At 32.2% G+C, this 24,803-nt stretch overlaps 1 protein-coding gene across 2 annotated transcripts in view; it reads right to left on the reverse strand.

Annotated features, from left to right (window-relative positions):
- The window catches only part of LOC147064293 (uncharacterized), a 527,685-nt gene that overhangs the window by 29,840 nt on the left and 473,042 nt on the right, over positions 1-24,803 (reverse strand). For both annotated transcript variants that reach the window (XM_085958787.1, XM_085958786.1), the window contains one exon: positions 6,243-6,605. In XM_085958787.1, the coding sequence (XP_085814913.1) occupies positions 6,243-6,576 (334 nt within the window). In that variant the 5' untranslated portion in view covers positions 6,577-6,605. The remainder of the gene's footprint in view (positions 1-6,242; positions 6,606-24,803) is intronic.

Below are 24,803 nucleotides of genomic sequence, written 5' to 3' on the forward strand. Positions count from 1 at the left end.
TTGATACTGAAATACCGGTTTTAAAAACTATACAATACCGGTACATTCGGTATTAAAAGTGAAAAGAAAATGTATTAATTAAATTAAGATAGAAGGTTTAAGAAGACTATATTATTTTTGTCTGGTCGTTAGTTTGTATTATCAGCCCTAGTTGCGAATATTTCATGATTGAATAATAATTATACTCTATAATGGACTTGTCTGTGCCTAATTTTTTATCTTTACTAAACTGTCTACTAAACACCCACGGTGGCCGCGCGGCTTAAGCGTTGGACTATAACGCCGTGGGTTCACGTTCACAGTTCACTGTTGACATTCACGTTCACAGGTTCGAATCCTGGGTCTGGCAAGTACACATATTCTTTTTCAATTTGTGTGTGAGTCAGGGTATGGACCTAATAGGTTGAGCAAGTGGCTAACATCTATTTCTCGTAAAAACAAAATCTTTTAATACAAACCTCTATTCTGTGGAGGCCCATATTATGATCATATTAGGATCGGACATGGTCGGAACTAAAGAGTAGCATACAATAATGAAAAAATATAATTTTGTAGTGTGCAACACTGTATTTAGTTTTACTTATTAGGGGATAAAAGTATAGAAATTGCAAGTTATCAGTGGGACACAATATACACGTCGAAGAACAACTTTATAATATAAGGTTATTGAAAGATCATTCGAAGAATAAAATACCAATAGTTCAACTACCAGGTATTTGTAAACATCAGTATATAACAGTAGAGGTTATATTAACAGATTTCTTTACAAAAAATGGATATAAGCCACTTGATCAACCTATTAGGTTGATACACTGAGTCCAAACAAACATCTAAAAATAACATATTAATTTTTATATCATACACGGAATTTGAAACCATGACTCACGACATCATAGGCGGACACGTTGTCCACTAGGTTTTAATATTGACCTCCTTTTTACGATGCTAATAAATTCCGTCCGTTTCGATGATGTCGCCTTAGATTACAGTGCGAGATTGACAATATTACAGTAGGTAAAAGAAAAATATTTATTTTAGCAACATAAATAAATCTTTAAGGTTTCATCATAATTATTTCTTATTTTTAAAATCTATAATATTACGATCAAAAAAGTATCAAACTTAATTATAAGGCTAATGAAATCAGATGGATATCAATAAAAGAAGGCTTCCCGATATAAAGGGTCTATATTATAATACATTGGTATCAAAAGTGATTTTCTTGTATTTAAATGGTCTATAATAATATAACAGTACATATTATACATAGAGTGGAGAATTTACTTTTCATAATATCGCCACACTTCTTATCAAAATTCGTTATTGTTTGCTCAATTACGTGTTATCTTATTAGAGTAACGATCAGGTGGCCATTATATGTAATTGGTATGCTATTTAAATGTGTTAATTAATTACTAATTATCTAGTCAGCAGTCAATGTATTAAAATAAGAAAAGGCTTATCTTTCAAAATATACACATGAAACATTGAAATTGGTGTATTTATTTCGCTAAGTATTTTTCTTCTGAACATTTTTGTTTTTTCATATGGACCCTTTTTATAGGGACACCTTCAAATTATTATATGTATTTACTGGATAATTCCATCTATTTTGAAATTAATAAAATTTTAATTTGACTTTATATTGATGATTCTCGGAAAAGTCGAATATGAAGATGATGAAGTGCATATTATTTGAAATATTTGCAGTTTAACGGGGTGGGTAACCTAAAGTAGCATTACAGTAACGGCAGTGTTAAATAACTCATATATTACATAGGTTTTATTCTGTGCTCAATTGTACTTATTTTTTCACGTAGAGTCCGAATAATAATTCATAATAATAATATGATGTGGATTTATAACACCTCATCCGTTTTTGTATTTACTCACAGATCTGTCGTTGCGGGTGTCTTTCCATTACGGCAGAGATATTCAATCTACGAAATGCGCAACACTTCATGACGTCAGAATTTCCCAAGAGAAAAGTAAAAACAAGTTTTTTTTTACTCAAGACATTTTTCTTTATTTTGTAACGTTTTGGTTTACTTTACGTTACATATATTTACATGCGAAAACTACTCATATTTTTCTTACATAATACTTCAAGCGTTATATACTTAAAATACTTAGTACGAGCCGATATTAATTATTAAAAGTTATACATTCATAATGTACATACTTTTCTTAAGTACCTAATTCTATTACGTATTACAGCATAAAGTAAGTATAATTTTTCAAAAAAAAATAACACTTACCTAACTATTATTATTTTTCTTTTTTATTAATTTAAAAACATATATCGCGTCAGAATTTCAATTTTTTTTATTATTAACGTTTTTTATTAAAATTCTTACAGCGCAAACGCCACAGATGTTATATCCTGGTTAAGGGGCCATTAGATACAATTGGCATGTTATTTAAATGTGGTAATAAAATGCTTAATACAATAATATGACAATAATATGTATGCTATACGATTGTATTTCTAATTTACTTACCTATCCATTTTCCCCTGTCTTTCCCTTGTATTCAGTGGTTTTTATTACACACGTGTTTAAAAGTGTTTTATTGACACATGAATTTGATCCCAATGCTATACATGCATTTGTTTCTGATATAACAGCTTACGACTAACTGCGGTACGGAAAATACATATTTAAAATTTTCCGGACACGAATTAAAATAACTAACGACTAAATTATAAAATAATATATCTATGGTTAAGGCTATACATCTTCAGTTGAGGCATGATCTAAAAAGATCGTGGCTAGGCGATGCGCGGATTGTGCAAATGACGCGTGCCGAACGAAATATAATTTGTCATAAAAATTCAACATGCGTCCATTTAATGTAATTTTTATCGTTATATTACTAATAATAATAGTATATTCATTGAAATGTTTTCTTTTTCAAGTACATACGTAAAGTTTTTTAGTCATCTTTACAAGATTTAAGAATATATTCATCCGACGTCATGACAAAACAAATCGACGTGCGCACACCTCGACTGTCGGTCTCCGATTGGCGACGAGTGCGAAATTTCGTCGCACCTACTGTTGAAAATTATTTGCCGTTTCGCGGAAGTATGCTCTTAAGCGTAATTTTTAGACGCATATTAATTAGTTAAAATACTTTTTAAACGTACTCATTATTTATATAATTTTGATTTCATCGTATAGCTTGCTTTGTCGTTCTGTCAAAAGATGACTCTCATAAATTTTTGAATAACGGTGTTTTCTGAAAAGTAATATACACCGGGAAACACCAATCACTGCATCAAAATCTGTTTTTCTTGTGTTGATCTGATGAATAAATTATCCAACAACCAAAAGGGCCCTGAATGCATGGCGTTAGTCCGTGAAGCCTCTCAATTTTCCTGTTCATGTTTGTTGGTACAAGTTAGTATACATCTGCAATGTTCGTGTATGGCTGCGCTTCCACTGATTGCTTTACCGAATAAATTATGTACGGGTTGGTACGATCTCACTACCTGCTCGTCAATAACATAAGCTTGGGGAGTGTTTACACTGTTTCCACTGCTACGCGAGCTTACGAAAAGCTCCGAGAAGTGTGATGTCTTACTTAAAAATTAAACATAAAAATTAAAAGGTTTAAATTTATTAACAACGAAAAAGCATAAGATATTACTCTCACCATGATTTTCAGTTTAGGTCAATGCACAACGAGGAAGCACATTTCAACAAATTTGACGAATGAAGAAAAATGTTTAATCAAATATTTTTACAAGAAAATAATATTTTTTATTTATTGATATTATTTCAATAATATAGAAAACATAGACTTCATAGAATCTTCTTTTTCAGAATTTTAGAATCACCTTTATTTAATTGATTTATGTTACTAGACACCACTAACATACGCCATCTTTGTTTTGATTTTCGTTGATCTTGGCTTAAGCAGTTTTCAAAATCTTACAGTGGCTTAAAACGTTCACAGGAAATTAGATTTCTCAATTCTCAATAATATGTAAAATTGACGTACTCTGACTCGTTTTCAAAGTTATCATGGCCATGAAAGCCGGTGTTAAAAGATATCACATTTTGACAGTTTAGAGACGGCTAACTTTTTTTATTAATTAACCACCAGAACACGTAAAGTGATAAATGTGATACTTATATTTATCACAAGTAGCTGATGTTAAGTGATATGTTGGCCTGCTGATCGTGATAAAGTACCCTACTATATGGCGATGGTTTTTACATTTCTATTTATTAGTCTGTTCTGTGGCTTTAACTAACTGCCAAATATAGTCTTTGCTAGTGGTCTCAAGCAATATGTAGCTGTGGATAGTTTGGGTGAGATTGTATTACCTTGTTGAACTCCTTTCCTATGAATAGGGTTGACTTATGTTACATTATTATTATAAGTTTAGACATAGCAAACTAAATCGTGACGATATAGCTCACTGCATACAAAAGGGGTCTGTCATGTTCCCGCTGCTAGCTTACTAGTGGAGCAGACGCTCGGAATCGACGAGACAATGAAGATACGTATGAAACCTTTGTTAAGTATCCGCCACATTATTTGTGTTATGATTAAAAGCATGTTAACAAAATAACATTATAATTCCTTGGTTAACCGCTGAGCAAATAATGGTAGATAATATTTGTTGTGAAAATAATATTATAATAAACTAACGAGTTTTTCAAATACCTACTTCAAATATTTACGCCGTGAATGTTTGAAGTATTTTGTGGGTATATAGGATGTAGGTTTCAAACCTGCGGCTTCATTAAATTATTTTTTCTCTATTGTGTGTGTTATTTAGGTTTTGGGTAAAAGTATTTTTCCTTTGTTTTTGACTTCCTTGAAAATGCTCGCTTTGTTTTACGCATACGTTGGTAGATACATTATTTATTGATAGAACAAGTATGAGACAAATAATTACGTTTAATACAAATGAATTTTAAAATAATATTGATAAAGCAGAATAAGCGTCATGGAGATAATGACACGTACATCTATCGACCATTATGAGTTGTCTATCCAGTGGGGTTTAGGGCGTCCTTGTGGCTATGGAGTCCATTCCCGGGATCCCGGACAATTTTTGATACCTATGAATCCCGAGATTAGTATACATAACCCCGAAACTCTTGGGACTAATTTTCTTATCAATCACAATCAATTAGTAGTATGTGTACAAAATTATGTAAGTGAAATGTATGTATCTGCACATGTCACAAGGGGAATTGCCAGATGCTCACGGATAATAGATAATCATTTTTTGTTGTCATACTCAATCGTAAGAACATCAGAAAAATAATAAATTCGTAATTTAGCCAGCTAGACGCCACTGACGTTCTGGCACGTGAACGGCGTCTAACCGCCAGTGCCACGGACGTGCAGGCAGGCACTTGTTTTTACGCAGAATTTTATGAATGTTATCTTTTCTTAAATAAATAAAAAAAACTGTTTTACTTTCCCTTTTATATTTTTATAAAAATCGATGTTTTTTTAAAAAAAAAAAATTAAAACTATGAATTAGTCAAAAATCTAAACGACAAAAAATTGAAAACTTAATAAACTAAATTTTAATAATAAATATGACCATAAAATATAATGTAATACTAAGATTTGACCCTGCAACGAATTCTCATTTTATTGCATTTTTTTACAATTGTAAGTTTATCTTTAAATTAAAAAAAAATCTTTTTAATGTTTTCAGATACATATTTATTAATTAATACAGTTAAAATTGTAAATTATCAAAAAAAAATCTCAAATTGCAAGCTTCGTATTTTTCCGCTAGGTTCTCTATTGGCATGCTTCTCCCCCTTAACAAATTAAAAGAAATCATGTACTGTTTATTCATGTTCTGTTATATAATTTTCTGTTTTATTCGGTTCCCGGTAAGTTTATATTTACAATAGCGTTAACAAAATTAAAAGAAGAGTTAAAAGCGCTTACAGAAGACATAATGGTCTTTATAGGCACTGTGAACCATATAACTAGATCAAGAAACATGAAACTCCGCCTATATAAACCATTGTTGAGCTACGATCGTAGATGTTAATGATTTCCAGAGACTACAAATGTTTGAACATAACAATTAAGCGATGGTGCAACCAGACCACGGAGCCATCATCAAAATCATAAAAGGTCAGTGTCTGGCACCCTGTTAAATCGCCTCCTCCCTAGATCTACTAACAACCATCACCTTAAAATTACAGTCCACTGCTATATAATTATTATTATTAGTAATATAATATTGTACTCACCAAAAACAGTCATCTGTTTAGTTTTTTTGTCCTCCGAAAAAAATGTCGATACTACACAAGTATACTCTCCTGACAGTTCAGTGCCCGGATTGACAATTTTCAAAGCTCTATGTTCTTTGAAAGCGTCTTCCGAGGCTCTATAACTAAGGTCAAGTTTTCCTCTCAAGATTCCTAACTCTTGAGGTTTTTTTGTGGGTATCCACTGGTAAACTGGCTGCGCTTTGTTCTTGAAGAACCATTTAACTACCAGTCCTCTCGTGTCTTCCGCTGTATAGTCGCAGTCTAGGACCACGGATTCTTGCCCTCCAAACTGGATTATTTCCGGAACTTTCATCTCAATTATTTTTACACCTGCGTGGACACCTGAAATAAAGGAAAAAAACTGTATTTAATAATCAATTTATTACAAAAAACATCTCTATTATTTTCCAATTATCAGCTTTAACATCCACTTGAAGTTCATTATTCTATACTTTCTTGGGCTCTTAATAAATTAGTGTCTGACCAACATTCGGCTGTGAATAATGTACAGAGTAAGACCCGTTTCTCACGGGACACCTGTGTGGCGAGATTCCGCACTTACACAATATAACTGAATGGGCGCGTTCAAACGGAGACACACGAGTGTCCCATTCATTTATAATATGTAAATGCGAAATCTAGCCACGTCAGATGTCCCGTGTGAAATGGGTCTTACTTAACGAGTTTAATGCTACGCGCATGTCATATGATATCACCTCACTGTCATTAATTTGTGTACTTAACATTAGCACCATACAGTGAAATATAAAAGAAAAATATCATACCAAAGTTATATAATATATATAGTATATATATATATATATAGTATATAGTATATTATACTGTGGGCGTGTGAATTTTGTGAGACTTCCACGATGCCTAAGACCTAAAACCCGTACTTAAAGTCTAATATGACTCACCTATCTACATCAGGTGAGTGCCCAAGGTTCTTTATTCTACTATACAAATTCAATACAGTCCACTCATTTATCCACAACCTATTTTATATTAATGTTCGGTGCAATTTTAAAAAATGGGTTTTAGGTCATATAAAATTTTATAATCTACTCCCTTTGGTTTTGGGAGACTGATTTTTCAATCAAACAATGTATTAAATTCAATATATATAAATCTTATATTAAAAATGACCCTAATTATACCTGAAATTCTAATTGCACTCTCTATATTGTCAAAAATTATTGATACCGTGAACATATTTTCTTTTTAAGAGACTAACTAACTGCCATAATACGTTATACACATTAAACTTGGTAGTGATGTTGACAAAAACATAATAAATAAAGTCAAAATATGTAGGCAGTATTTCTTTAAAAACGCGGCAAATAAACAAAATACACACACTCATACCTGTAAAGATTGGTGTCTTAATCTCATTGTTGCATTGTTTATTATATACCTAGCTACCACGAAATGAAAAAAATCTGTATACTTTTGTCATATTACCCGTAATTATATATCAAGACATTTATAAAATAGAATCATCGATTACTGACTGAGCAGAAAAATAAATGTCAGTTAGACATCAGATAAATAATCAACTACTCTAAATAAATACAATATTACCGTATCCATCGATTGCTGGAAGCACACAGTGTCCGTCTGTAATAACGTAAAACTACGTGAACGAAATTCACTAGATACATTAACTGATCATTTTACCGGGACAATATATCATTTAATGTAATTTATTCATGATAATAAATTTAGTTAACCTATCTACTCGTAACTGTTTTAATAAAAAAATCCAGCCGCTATCACGTAACATATAAATATAGTAAAGTTAATGGATACATCTGACTTTAACTAATAGTATGTATTGTTGGATAAATATGATTTACTACTTTAAATCCAGAAAAAATGTAAATCAGCAGAGGCATTTGAAGAAAGAGATTCCGTTGGATATGTGGAGTTCAATGTGGGTTACCATTGTGGGAGTCGTCGGGGTGTCGTAGGTCATGGTGTTGAGGATGATGATGAAGAAGTCGAAGATGGATGCAGGAGCGAGTTTTATTTGCGGCGTAAATGATCGGTACAAGAGTATGTTACAATAAATATCATACAATACACTTATGATAATGTTCCGTGGTACAAATCTCGGTACAATGAGATGTTGTGCGAAGCGATATAGAGACTGAGATAGTAACGGACAAGAAACGTATATTCGAGTGATATTAAACAAAACAATATCGAAACATTATAATTTAGTAAATGATTATATTGATCGAGTCAACGACTAAATAGCATTTGCGTCAATGGACAAACGAGTAGCTAGGAATTTATTATTGCGGTCTTCTTACTGACTTTGCTATAATTTGACACTACAAGAAATAGATATTTTATTTGTAATTCTATATCTCTACAGATATTATGCAACCTTCGTTTGTGCCTAAATGGAAAAAATCTCAACCTTCCGTTTTCCAACCATTGCGAAAATGGATTATGTATAACTAAAAAAGATTTCAGGTTATACTTACAAATTAAACGTAAAATTATGAAATATTATAATAAAAGTTTATATGGACTTTGAGATAACTAATTAAACTAAGTTTTAATGATAAAACTACAATAAAATACGATTTACTAAGTAAAATAATCTGGTTTTACTTCGTAATTACGTTTTTTTTAGAATTGTAAATCTATCTTTGGATTTGATTTGATTTTATTTTAATTGTTATTATTTTTAGGTTCCTATTATATTCATTGATTTTTTAAAATACTTCAATATATAAATAATCAACAAAGTATAGTTTGACTGCTAGTAACATTCTTCTTTTTCTTTGACCATGTCCGATCTAATAAGATCATAATATGGGCCTCCACATAGTGGAGGTTTGTATTAACAGATTTAAGTTTTTACGAGAATAACCTAATAGGTTCATACTCTGACTCATACATAAATTGAAAAACAATATGTGAACTTGCCCAGCATTCGAACCTAGGTCCCACGACGCTATTGGCCGATGCTCAAACCGCGCGGCCATCGTGAACTGTAGTAACATTACCTACGTCCCCCTTATATTAAGACGATACATCAGTGAAACGGCAAATAATTTTCAACTATAGGCGCGACGAAATTCTGGACTCGCTGGCATTCGGAGAGCGAACGTCGAGGTGTCAATACGTCAATTTTCTTCGTGATGGCGACGGGGGTATTAATTCTTAAATCGTGTTAAGAAGACTAAAAACGTTACACATTTACTTGAAAAAGAAAACATGTCAATGAATATATTATTAATGTTACTAATATAACAGTTTAAAGTTCCCACTACCACCCGTCATATATGCACAGCCGTGGATATGCACGGCCGCTTTCTATGACGCTTTAAACGTGTCTGAAAAAAGTGATTTTAAGTGCTCATTTCGTCCCGAGACGGAGCCGCACGGGACTGATGCGGCAACCATGCACCGTGGTTCTTAAAGAAGAAAGTTAATAAAGATTTTTTTTTGTTTTTTGGACTGGCTCTGCTGTTCGCTGACGTTAAGCACTTTGTGTACCCGCATAATGAGTGTCACGAATTGAAATGGATGAGTCTACAGAAAAATCGGCACTATCCCGCTCTCCATACGACGCTGCAAATTTCTCGAATGCCGCAAAGTTGGCCTCGGTTGCTATCAGATCTCCATGACCAATTGGGCCCGTGTGAGGACGGACCCTGGCAAACAGCTCCCCTCGCTCGAGTTCCATAAGCGGGCAATCCCAGAGGATGTGCTCAACATCTTAGTGGTCATGCCCGCAGGTACAACCCGGCCCATCTACTATCAAGCCAAGCTCGTGGAGTCTGACGGCAAAGCTGCCATGGCCGGTGAGGAACTGGCTAATCCAGTGCGAAGGTTGGAGTCTTCTAGTTTGGTGCCTGCAGAATACGAATAAACAGAACATTAAATGGACGCATGTTGGATTTATATGACAAATTATATTTCGTTCGGCATGCGTCGTTTGCACCCGCGACCCGCAATCCGCGCATCGCCTAGCCACGATCTTTTTAGGCCATGCCTCAACTATAGTCTTAAATATTGCGCTATTTTAATAAAAGACCACAGATAAATTTTCATTCAAACACAATTGAATAAAACTCTTTAAATAATTCACATTAACCCTACAGAAATAGAAAAGAACCCTAAATTATTGATAGTAATCAAATCTTTGGACAGAAACACGAGCCAAAACTTCTAAACTAATTAGAAAAAATATTTATTCTTCTACGACTCAGATAACAGAACAGGCGAATAAATTTATTATTCGAGAGGTTATCCTATGGCTGGTGAGGCACGTAATCTTAACATTTTATGCTTCATTGAGCTCCGCTTGTAAATAAAAGAGAAAGCGTAGGGAAAATAATATAAAGGTAAAACAGATTAAAGGGAAACAAATCGTTTGAACCGTCAAAATTACTCAAGAACATTTAAGTTTGGGGCTCGAAATTCCCGAAAGCCTCCCTCCCGTCTCGAAACGATTTTATTCTTTTGCCTAGATTCTAGAACAGAGTTTTATTAGTATATCTCAACCATTTACAATATATTGATATTATTTTCGCTACAAATTTAATCATACCTATTTGTTTAATGGTAGAAGGTCTTTATATTAACTCAATAAGTGTGACTACATTAGTCATGACCATTTATATTTCCTTTTCTTACTGTTGTTTCAAAAATATTACATTACGTATTACAAATAAACATTATTACATAATTTATTTAAATCTAAAAAGGAAAGTGAAAAAAACATAGGTAAGTACGTCCGACTTATATCGTTATCTAAAAATATATTTCAAAAGTAGCAACACTGGATGACACGACATATTATTTGTCACTATTTTTTTGCGTTGATTCGTGGCATTCTAGTTTTTCCACACGTTTTGCTATGTTTCAAAAATAAACATTACGTAACGAAATTGTTTATTATATTTATGTAATTTTAAGTACACTCCAGATAATATTTAATTATTATAATATCTGCTAGTTGCCCAGAACTACTCCATATGAGAGAGATTTTGATGCAGTGTAAGATTTACTTTTTGCTATTTGAAGGTAAAAAAATAAAATGTATATAGAGTAAATTTAAAAATTTGGTTTTAATATTACATAAAGTGGAATAAAACATAATATATTAAAAAAAGTTTGTAAATTGGTTAAAAACGTTTACCTTTGCCACTCCACAAGTTTGTTAATGGGTAAATATTCTTAGATGGGTAAAAAAACTGAATGAAAATTTATACTAAATCAACAGAGAAAATATATAATAAAGTTCTGAGTGAACTCAAGTAATTCTTTGAATTAATAATACCATAACATACCTGCGGATATTATGTCCGATAGAAAATTGTCATAATATTATAAACATAGATTATACAAAGGTGACACAAGGGGCGACATTCTTTTTTTTTTTTATCTTATGTTAAATTAATAACCATCAAAATAATGCAGTTTGAAATTGGAACGGTTGCATAATATAAATATCTGAAAATACCCTATATCTCTTTAATGTATAATATGAAAATATAACATAAATAATATAAGCATTTTCGCCTTCTTACACAAAGCAAACGAAAGGAGTCCTGATCATTATTAAAAGTACATTAATCTCCTATATATTATTATCCTAAGAGATTTTGGAAAACGCACCGACTTTTTTATTTAAATACCGTTTTGTTGATTTTTAAACTAATTCAATTCATTTTTAGAGTACCGAATTTACTTCCATTTGAATCCGACACAATCTGATAAAACTCGACACAATCACCATACATTTTCACGTCTTGCCGTCCATCTACCGCAAATTAATTATAATGTCGCTTAGTACTTTCTATATAATCGATATTTATTTCATAAATCACAATTACTATTCCACAAAACTATTCAAATCTGTGAGAGGCGGTGTACTATGAGTTTTAACCAGAAATAAATGCATATTTCCTCACTAATTACTACAAAATTATAATCTAAAACCATGTCACTGTTTTTTATCTGTCAAATTGAAATAGAAGATTGATTGTCAATTGTTTTCGCCTATAACAAGTTTATTTGACGTGTCAGAATTCAAATTTAGAATTTGCAGAAATAATCGAAAAAATGTGACATTTCAATAATTAGCATATTAAATAATCAATTTCAATCAAGACATTTATTGAAAAATGAGTTTTCTATTAATTAATAATCATAGAGAATTTTAATACTGCTATCAATAAATTGAATAATTTCAGACTCAATAAATAATAAGAAACTACATTATATAGGTACGTATTACGTTCTTCTCAATATTATAGTATCACATAGGTACTATCGTGATTCAGTAATAATGGTATTATTTTTATATTTAGGTAGGTAAATGAAATTCTTGTGACGTTTAATAAAATTAATTAAAAATTATAAATGATGTTTATGTATTTTATAATAATAATTATATATAAAATTACAGTAACCTTTCTTCTTCTTTTATATCATTAGTAACTATTAATACTCAATAAAAATTAAATTGCAATAATATGTCTTTTAATAATGACATTATGCATGTTTTTTGTTTTATTTTTGATCACTTCTAAGTGAAATATAATATACTTATAGTCAAATATAGTCAATGATGACCTTTTTACAATACAATTAGGTACAATAAGTAAGTACCTGCTACTTTTTCCATTTTTGTACATGATAAAAATATTTTTTTTTCTCCACCAAGATAATTTGTTAAGTAATAAATTTAGCATGTTGGAATTTATTCATTAGTATATTAAGTACTTACGAATTAAAAAAAAATACCGTCTTTGCTCATAAGCAATGCATACGGACACACCTCTTCAGGGAGATAATTACGAGTATTTTAAAAGACATTATGAGAAATAGTTTTTAATTATTTCAATCTGATGGGATTTTCCCCCATTGAATAAATAAAACGTATTATAACGCAATAATCTAAATGTATGAAAAATTAAACTATCCTGTAGTGGCGATAAGGTGGAGGTAGGGTGGATCCACCACATATAGTACAGACTAAGCGTTGTCAGTTATACGTATTTGTTTTCATTGCACTAAGACTACAATTTACAGATAGTGCTGGTTAGTTTTTAAAATTCAATTAAATCATGGGAAAACCAAGCCAAAATACGCATATGTCTATAAAATATTTTAAATTATGCCATTAAATCATACATCATTTTGGATATTTAATAGATAGAAAAATATTGTTTCCTACTATTGTTTGGTTTAGACAGGGTTTAATGAATTATAAAAAACTAACCAACAACATGAGTGTAATAATATGTATTCTTAGTTCAACGAAAACAAATAAGTATGAATGAAAAAGTGCAATATATAAACATATTATATTCTATTAAAATGTCAGTGGTAGCAATCGGCGATTGCCAGCTTTTCTGCTAAGTCTATTAGCCTAAGGTGGTGTCAGGCGATATTGTGCAGGCCAGACTTCAGAATAGACTACTCATATGACCCCAAATTTATATTGGCAGTAACGACTTGCAAATCGTAAAACTGACAAATCAGCGAAATGTCAAACTATCCGAGGTGAATGAAAATCCATCTCGAAGGGAAAACTTTGGCGCCGTCTTTGCATACTACACATATACACAATTATATTAATATCCAACATTGCCAAGCCGTCTGCAAGACCTATCGAGACAGACTGGCGACCACCAGCTGGCTCTGCTAGTAAATGAGTAGTTATCATTGAATAGAGGATAATATAAAGATTATACATTTAGTATAAAGGTTGATTAATATTTATTTATTTTTGAAATAGTTGTTCAACCCCACGATGACCGCGCGGCTTAAGCGTCGGCCTATAGCGTCGTGGGTCCCAGGTTCAATTTTTGGGTCTGGAAAAGTACACATATTGTTTTAAAATTTGTGTATGTCAGAGTATGGACCTAACAGGTTGAGCAAGTGGCTGACATCAATTTCGCGTAAAAACAAAATCTGTTAATACAAACCTCCACTCTGTCCACTCCATATTATTATCTTATTAGGATCGGACATCGTTGGGAAATATTTATTTTTGAAATAGTTGTTTAACACGTTTGATAAGCAAAAAAATGACATTGCAGCGAAAATCTATGTCTTGGAATCATTTATTTAAAAAAATACATATTCCTTTTTTTTTAAATATGATTTATAGAATTGGTGCTTTTAGTATTAATTCCAATGCGATATTTGTTCACTGTAATTTATTTCTATTTTTAATATGAATTGTACTTACTCTACTATAAAAATACAATTTTTAACGGTACAAAAATGTGAACAGAAAAAATATTATCGATATTATTTGAATAGAAAAATAACCCAAAATGTATTTATTAATAATAATAATATGATTCAGCAAATTCAAAATTACATTGCAAAAAACTAACCGCAATAATGTGAAAACTCGACGTATTTAATTTTGCTAGTATTTCATCGTTTATTGAAACTCCGACCTCGCTTCAGGGAACCTTTTATTTATCCAATTTATACAATGCATAAATAAAGGATCGCTGAATTGAGGCCAAAATTGTAATAAGCGATCAGGCTACACAGAAAAATTGAAAAACCAAACGTGTATTTATTCATAGACTTTTACGCGTTGGTTATTTCATATTAATAATATAATAATAAAAATAATATGTAACATCTGCATAATATTATAAAAAATAATTTATTATATTGTTATCTATGGTGAACACAGCAATTCCAACTAGTATTTTTTATAAATAAAATGTGTTATATTATTCACTAATTTAATATTTTCTTTATTTAATTGTTATTATAAAATTAATTTTCTTCCCTTCATTAATGACCTTCCAGTGTGTGCTTCCCGTGATCACAAATATGCGTGTAAAACATGGACACCAAGTAAAAGAGAGATCCAGAAACTTAGAGTAGCACAACGTGGTATGGAGAGGTGCATGCTGGGCATAACGCGAAAGGACAAAAAGAGGAATGAGTAGATAAGGAAGCAGACGAGGGTTTGCGATGTAATAGAGTTTATTAAAAGCCTTAAATGGAGATGGGCTGGACACATAGCTAGAAGAAAAAACAATCGTTGGACAAATATAGTCATCCAGTGGTATGCAAGAAGTACAACACATCCGCAAGGTAGACCTAGAGGCCGCTGGATCGATGAAATGATAAAGTTATGCGGAAGTACGTGACAACGCAATGCACAGGATTGAGAGAAGTAGAAGCAGCTTGAAGAGGCCTTCATCCAACAGTGGATAGATTCAGGCTGATGATGATGATGATCAAATAATATAATTGACTACCCTTTCTTTCCTTTCCGTACCTACTACGTATTGTATCAAATAATATGGTGGGATTTTTTCACTCATTCGCTGCTGACTAGATAATGATATTTTAATTACCACCTTTAAAATGCACGTTAATTACATCGATCGGCCGCCTGCTTCTTCAGCGTCCAAAGTATTAAGTGAAAGAACTATATTATTTTTTATTAATATAATAATATTAAAGAAAGTGAGCATTTTTTGAGATATCATTTTTGTCCTGGCAGAAATCACTAAATAACACTTAGTAGTAAGTACCTACGCTGTAATCAGTACTGCTGAAAAAAAAACAAAATATGTTCTGGCAAAAAACCCTTACTCTAATATGAGAAAATAAACTTCAAAAAAGAAAATTTTACTTTAATCTTCTTATTTAATAAAAATTCTTCATATTAACCTATTATTTTACAATACCTTAATAAACTCACATATTATTAATAGACCATTTCAAACATTTGAAAAATTCAAAGTAAAATTACTCAAAACTACTATTCTCCAGTTAGTGTTTTCTGCCAGAATATTTATATTAAATAAGTATAATATTATATTATTTTTAAGATTACAACAGGACACGAGGCCCAATGACAATAGTGTGATAAGCAATAGAAATGAAACAATCACAAAGACTCAGATTTGCAAATGACATAAATATATTGTGACCTCACCGGATCGAACACGAAGCCCACAGATAAAAAGCCAGTTCTTTACGCACTGAACTTCTAGGGATAGTTAGTACACCAGGCTAAATCGGTGACTGTTGTGTGGATTTATAAGTTACCGGTTCTACTATGACTTGTTATATAACTAGTTTTGTCGTTTATTTTCTGATGAATTTTTCCATAATTATGTTCATTTAGTTTTAAATTTATGTATACTTCAAATGCTAACGTTTGTATATAAGATGGTGAAAGGTCAAATCCGGTCAGTAAAAATGATTTCTGTAGTGTAATTAAATTCCCATTAATGAGAACTTAACTTAATATAAGTAATAGGCCTAGTGATATAATAAATAATGTCTTGTTAATGAAAATAATGCCGACTATGTATGCCTATATTCAATATTGACATGTAATCTAAAAATATTAAAAAAGAAACCTTTTTTGTTTAAGGTCAAAATAAACAATTAAAAAAATGTTATACAATGTATTAAATATATTTTTTTATTACAACGTTTTTATTAGCGCGTATTCTTGTTTGTTCGGTGGTTGTTTGTCAAGTACAAATCTTGCAATCGATGTTTAACTAACTTCCCGACTGGCTAGACATTTGAAACTTTTAGAATATATCAGAACACGATGCGAATGCATTATTTTAATGCTTTTGGCCATCTTTAAGCAGAATTGAATTCATTTTCAGTTAATTCTGTTTTGTTTGGAAAGTAATTTCAGAAAAATCCGTATAAAGTAAAAGACTATTAATGGTATCTAAATGGGTGGTCCTGGCAACTAAATTAACAATATATACGTGCGTTACTATGGAAATCAAAATGAAACGTCGAAATTACTCGTACATTTCGGTATTCTATATTTGTTTGTTTTTCTTTTATTTACTTCACATCAAGTACAAGTTTGGGCATATTGACCATAATAATTCAACAGAAAATTTAAAAACGTTGTATATAAAAAGTTCTTTTTATCTTGTAATTATTTATTAATCAACTACCTAATTGGTTAATTATAATATTTTTCTGTAGGTATTTATTTTAATAATATCAAATACGAGATGTGTATCGGCGTACTATGAAGATGTTCTATGCTAATCAGATTACCAATTAGGAGTTTTTAAGACGAGTCTACAAGCTAAAAGAAACCTGTACCTAGCTACAATCAAGCACAGAAAATTTGCATACTTCGGCCATATTTACCGCAATGAGTAGTATGGTGAACTATAATACATTGGTGAAAGTAGAAGGCAACTTGAGCGTAGAAGCAGATTCTCTTACGTTAGGCGTTAGGGATCTGATACGACTGGCCCAGGATACGGAAGTGTGCTGCAAGTTGGTCACCAACTTTAAATTGAAAACGGTTCCACAAGAAATATAAGCTTAACAATGAACTTGTTGTGCACGTATGCTATCTACCGTATCGCACAGTTCATCGTGAACTATTATTTCGGAAACATATGGCCATATATCATTGAGATTGCGTTGTTAACAACTAGTTAACTAACAAATTTACATAATAAAAATATTTGTTATAGAATACGTATAAACATCAATTTAAGATTAAAAACATCGCCTACATTGGCGATGTGAAGCATCGAGTTAAGTTTTAGGCCGGGAATGCCCTAGGAGAAGATACCCAAGACTAAGGTTGCTACGCTCAGAGTGAGCTCTGACTGAGTTTAAAGTTACTTTCTAATGCAAAGTGCCGGGGAGAGAAGAGTACAGGGAAATTATGAAAATAAAAATGATTCTTAGCAATATCGATTCTGGTTATTGAAAATACATCGAAGAAATATATCTAACTACAGTCCGATAAAAATATCTAGGCAATAACCGGAGGTCGCCGGAGTCGAAATGCAGTTAAAAGGGCTTATTAGTTCATAGTTTTGACAGTTGACAAGAAGATCTTGTTCGATAGTACTATAAAAATCTTTATGAAAAAGAGCACCCAGCAGGATAAAGTACACTTAAAGGTTAATGGTCAAGAGTATATGGGTGCGAATCTCGGGGGTGCGGATTCGAACCTACCGGCTATCGTATTTACAGATTTTTTCTAGTAGTTATATAAAATATTTCTATGACGTGTTTTTAAATTATGTATAGGTATGCATACTTATATATTTTTATATTTCTTAATTAAAATATGTAATAAAATATTAAAATTCTTTTGTGCGTATGATTTTTATATCAAATGAAAAGTTAATTAAAACCGTCTCATATTGTTGCCTTTGTCACAGGGTAATCAAAAAAAAAGTCAACTAAAAAAAATCATTTTTGAGCCGTATTGTGTCAGAAACATATTCGTTAAAAAACAGTCTTGTCACCTCTGGTCTCCTTTCAAAAATTACACAAAAAACCCATCACGCCCTATTCTATTAAAATTTTCATATATACCATTCTCATGCCACGTAATATAAAACCAGCCCCGACGTATGTATAATGAACTCACAGGAACCCGAATCGAAAGTGAATTTAATACGTTTCTAACAAGAGCGGGATTTTTGTATCATTAATTCAACAATGACGCGCTATAAATTATTCCGGCACGTAACATTTCAAGTCTACCACTTTTTTCATACCTTCATATCACCAGCTACACGTGTCATGTAACGTAAATTAAATTAGGTTACAAGAATATTAATTATTGTAGCTATTTCTATTTATACCATCTACGGGTTACAATTGTCTATAGAACAAAGCTTATAATATAATTACAATAAACTTATTATGTTTCATTGTATTTTTAATACCCCAATGACGTAGGTATTAAATTTAATTTCCAAAGTCAAACTTGGGCTGAAAGCTTAATTGAGAAAACTTTCATCTGGACAGTAAAAAAATGTAAAGTTTCAGTTTACTTTGGTCAGCTTTTTTTATAGTATTATATTTTTGAGGTTTTTAAAAAAATTAAACATAATATTATATATTATATTTCGTCAAAAAAAATCACGAATTGCATCGTCATCTAATGTTTGAGACTTTCGCGGTTGTTTTTTTATCGTAATAGATGCTTCAATTTCCACCGCGTGTACTTTTTCCTTCTTTACTTGACGTTTCGGGCTCGTTACAGACACTACTCTTCTGCAGCATCTTCTTGGCTACGCTTCTAGGCGCTGTTGTCGACTAAATGGGAGGAGCTTGTTAGTTCACAGTTTTAACATGTAGCCAAGAAAATGTTGCTGATGAGTACAGTTCATCATAACACATTATTATCTCTTGATAATGGCCTTTGCAACGAGCCCAAAACGTAGAGGAAAGAAGGCAAGAGAACACGCGGTGGAAACCCAAGCATCTATTACGATGCATCGTCATCATCTGCCACGTTTACCATTGATCTTACCTTGGATAACAAGTTGGTGAATGTTGTCATAATGTGACAGGTAGCTTAGTTTTCTGGTTTTTATAATATGTGAATATTTGTCACCCGGTCAGTCCAAGGAATTCTTAGATTGCGTGTAGGTATATTAGCCACATCTCTAAAAGCACAACTCTTCGTGACATCTGGCTTAGCGTCCATTCATCAATACCAGAGGTAGCTGTTTCCACGGAGATATTTTACAAAGTATTTAATAACGAAATGTGGAATCTAGCTGAACATAAGAGTTACCCTTTTTGAAAATAGAAGCTTCCCACATTATATTTGTGCGATTTTTTATGTTCCACCATAAATATAATAAAATCGAAAACCAGACCTTAACTTCCTAATTTCAGCCTTGGTGATTGTTTACGATTGGGATTATCATTTTACACTTCCAACTATGGGAAATTAGTAAGTGAAATGCAATGTTAAGTATATTTACTACGTTTATAATAATATAATAAATGTTTTATTAATCCGGCGTTCGCCGGCTACTATTATCCAAAATCTCAAATGCGTCCGCAACCACAATAATGTTAAAAATCCCTGATCTGTACTATAAAAATGATTTAGAAAACATAATAACAAACCATATGCAGTCTCAGATCTAGGTTAAGGTCTAACTATGTGTAATGGGTCACACAGTCAACTGTTTCGTTGCTAATAACAAAACTTATATTGATATTTGGTTTAAGTTTTAATTAGTGTTTGCTTATTGAAAATAAATATTTTGACAAAGGCTACTTTTATTTTAAAGAAAGAATACTTCACTCTATTATATATTTGTTAAATTTTTGAATTATATCCATACATCATTGCATAAGTACCTACCATAATATTTTATAACAAAAACTTCAATTACCTATACAAATATAATGGAGTAAAATTTATAATACGGTGGTATATTATGTGCTTATAAATTCAGACACCTCGATAGTATATAAGCTGAAACATCTTGGTTACATGAAAGCGATAACATTTTAGAATATTACCACTAGATTAAATTCTCAGAAAAGAAATAACACTCAGCTTAAAAAAACTCTTTGTTATAGGTGAGGTAAATTTACAAGCTCTTTGAACTTACAGCGGATAACAAAGTAACTTTTTTTTATATTGGTAGAGTAAAATGCATAGTATTTGAAAAAAAAATTCTACACCGTATTTATAGGCTAATAAGGGATGGGAACACTCGAATAATTAATAGAAAGTACATTACTGAGGTGTGTGGCCTACATTGAAAGTTGCAGCGTAGATAAATTAATTAATATTGAGACTACTCAGTCATGTGTAAAGAGTAATTTCCAAGAATTCAATTGGCTTCAGATGAAGAGTTGCTTGAAAATTTTCCGGCTTGACGGAGCCATCGGTGACTGTCGTATAATTAGGATATAGACTGGAAATCGGGTAGTTTGAATAGAGACAGATGAAGAGAATTGTTGGAGAACTCCAAACCAATGATGTATTATTATCATGCTTGTGATAGTAATGATAAATAATGTGGGTTATATTAAAAGAATATAATATGAAAACTAATGTTTGCTAATCAGATAGTCAATGGCTAAAAGTTGAATTAATCAACAGTAATTGCCTAATATTTAAAATATCGGTTAAAAATAATATATATATATATTTAAATAGCTTTTAGGAAACTCTGTAACGCGCCGGCTAGATGGCAGCGACTTGCCTGCGCGGTATAGACTTTTACAGGGCTTTTTGGTTTGCGCGAGCTTCAGTTTTCCCGTCCATATACACGGGCTTTCCTATACAAACCGATTTGCGCAGGTAAGCTTGTCATAACGCATTAGCGTCTAGCCGGCCCTTAAGAGCTTAGAAATGTTTGTAAGGTCATTTTATACAAAAATTTTAATGAACTAATCAACATGGATATTAAATTTTATTATTTAGATTAAAATCGTGCAATTATGTTGAATTTGTAATCAAAATTTGTCATCTTGTAATTTATTATGGAATCCATTAGACTCTTAAAAATTATAAATTAAATCTATAGGTACCATCAGCTGTCGTTTTCTAGATTTTCACTAAAAAAATAGTGTAACAATATTATCGAATCTACATTGTTGGTACCAAACGAACTTAGTAGAATTTTAGTAGAGTTTCATCTCAATTCTACATACCTTAAACACAAATTTCCGAAAATAGTACACTTGATAATTATGATGTGAGGCTTGTCAATAACTTGCAACAATATGAAGTGTAATACAGACAGAGAATTATGCGTATAAGAACTGAACAATAATTAATCAGTGGATTTCTTCAATGTCAATTTTTTGCTGTATGTCCAGATTTGTCCCTGATTAAAAATGAGCAAAATATCGAGAGCATTAAAGAGCTGGGGATGCACATCACAAGTGAGATGGTACTTTGCAAAGAGAGATCGCTATCCGAATAAGAATGGCAGAACATTTTACTCGATGTGAATTGTTCTATTCGACGCATCTATGTACCTACTATATCTTGTGTAAAAAGTAAATTATACATAATATTCAGTTTCTCCCAATCTGTAGTTACAATAAAAATCGGTGTTTGTACTTATGTACGCGCGTTAGAAGTTATACTTCTTTCACGTAACAACACAAAAACAAAACTTGTGATAACCTAGATTCTTCAACTAGCTCTTAATTATCTTGTTAAATTACACACTCAAGAAAAAGGGCCGCTTATTGGAGCGCCGTTGGTTTATTTCTATACAATTAGCAAATTATATAATTATTTTTCGTTGTTTTTATTTTTAAACTAACAACTGTCACTCTGACGTTTAATCGTTTGTTTACGTAAGGAATTGCAAATGGTCGATAATAATAAATTCGTTGCCTAGGCAACGGAATAATTCTGCTATCAATCATGCGTTTGTATACAGCTGACTAATTCGCAGCTAACTTCATACTGTTGATTACTTTCGTAACTGTGTGTGCGCGCAGCTCTCAATTTCACTCTCTACCAAACGCCCCAAAAGAAGTAGGTATAACTTCCAAAATTAAAACACACCCTTCAATATAAACTCCATAATATCATCATCCATAGAGTATATACAGCGGAGCTATGACGTAATACTGGCATGGTTTGTGAAGATGCGAAAAGACTTGCGAACAACAGGGATTCCTGGAGGCAGATGCGAAAAGAGCGGATATGGTCAAAGAAGAAGAATATATTACATGGATGGCGTCGTGAACGACATAAATAATTCATTTTTAACAATATATTATTATGAATGGATATTCTGTGGCATTAAGTGTTTTCGTGGAATAGTATAAAAAGGTTCAAGTATCTACCTTAAAATAACAATGACACGATTTTCTCACGAAATTGTGCGAAAATCAATATAATTTTCCGGGCGTACATATTTTACGGAAAAATTTAGGACGCCGGCCGCTGGAAAAATACGGTAAATTGCGGTCACTATTAAGGGAGGGTGCACAGGAAACGAGAACGGTCAGTGATATAACGTCTTACAAAACGAGTAGAACAATAATAGATATAAGAGGCCAAATGGTAGACTACGATGCTATATTGTAAGGATGTGATACTAAATGTAGAGATCACTACTTCCCGTAGAATCGGTATTCGAAGATTTGTATCGATAATGGTATTAAAGAATATAATATAGAGACATTACATTACATATTGACAGCATAAAGCAGTGATTCTCAAACTTTTTTTTGGAACCCTCGATTGAAACATTTTTTTTCTAAATCTCACGGAATCTCTACTTAGCTCACTCGCAGTAGTAAAGGGTGGAGGTAGGCTATAGAGATTTGATATAAATTCAGTGCACACTAAACTTTGTTAGTTATACTTATTTGTTTTCATTGATCTAATAATAAAAATACGGGCACGATCATCAAGACGCTGAACACGTCCTCTGGAACTGCCCGCTGATGGGATCCGACCGATCGGAGCTGTTTGCCAGTGTCTGTTCACATACGGGCCCGATTGGCCACGCCAGCTTGATATCAACCGAGGCCAACTTCGAAGCATTTGAAAAATTTGCTGCGTCATATGGAGGACGGAATAATTCCGATCCCTCCTTAGATTCATCACTTTTAACTCCTGACAGTTTCGGCAAAGTTTCAGTAGACGGGTACAGAGGACACTTCATGTCATTAAATATAAATGACGGCAGAGTAAGTCAAGATTCTTTTTATTTTCTAAAACTATTTATTTAAGCACTGAGGTGCATGGTTGCTACATCAGTCCCGTGCAGCATCGCTTCGGGACAAGGAAGTGAGCCACTAAAATCTTTTCATTCTCACACGTTCATAGCGGCATGGAAGGCGGCCGTGCACAAACCACGGCTGCATACACAAGCCGGGTAGATAATATATGGGGTAATTCAAATCAAACGATTTTTAAATTCCACTAAAGCCATATAAATAAACCATTTCTTTTATTCAATGAATAATTCACAAGATTTTGAGAAAGTAACATTTCATATATTGAATATACATAACTTGAAAATACCCACTAGAAAAAATCATATTTGAAAAAAAATACAAAACTCGACGGGATTTGAACCGGCATAACCATTTGGTGTCGAGCCAATCTGTGCATTAACCAATTATGGTACGAGCCTCCTACCTAATTACGACAATTTAAACTAGGAGGTCATACATGAAATACTTATCAAATTGTGTCAAGTTACCAATTTTTATACACAAATATAGTGGTAAATGTCAATAGTATTGAAATATTGCAGGCAACTATATATGCTACGGCGTAGCTCTATCTGTAGAGGGGTTGGAGTTTTCTCGCTTCGATGGTTTTGGTATAAATTGGATTAGAAAAAAATTCTGATTACGAACTCTATCTTACCTGAAAAAATAAGCTACAGGTCCTCTACGGTTGGCCTGAAAGTGGTCAGCCAACTATGAAGCAATTGGGGTAAGAAAGTATTCATGCTAGATAGCTAATGAGAATTTTTTAGGCATCGATGGGCAGTGGGAGTATCCGTTTATCTTTGCGGAATGCTATTATAGTTGTATTCTTTGGATATTACTTGGGACCTAAAACTCAAATAAAAGTTCTCCTTTCACTTCAAAGAAATAACGAAATTTAAGCACGACTGATTCTTTTTATCTAACCGTCGACTAAAATATAAATCGTTTCATATTATATTCAATCAGACGTAAAAATATAAAGAAATATAATATATTATATTATGTACAAAATATCAAACTAACCACTATAAATATTTTTTTTTGGTTTTGGAT

The sequence above is a fragment of the Rhyacophila brunnea genome, unplaced genomic scaffold (genome assembly GCF_057557595.1).
Source record: "Rhyacophila brunnea isolate RB1 unplaced genomic scaffold, BYU_Rbru_1.0 scaffold_8, whole genome shotgun sequence".
Lineage (NCBI taxonomy): Eukaryota > Metazoa > Arthropoda > Insecta > Trichoptera > Rhyacophilidae > Rhyacophila > Rhyacophila brunnea.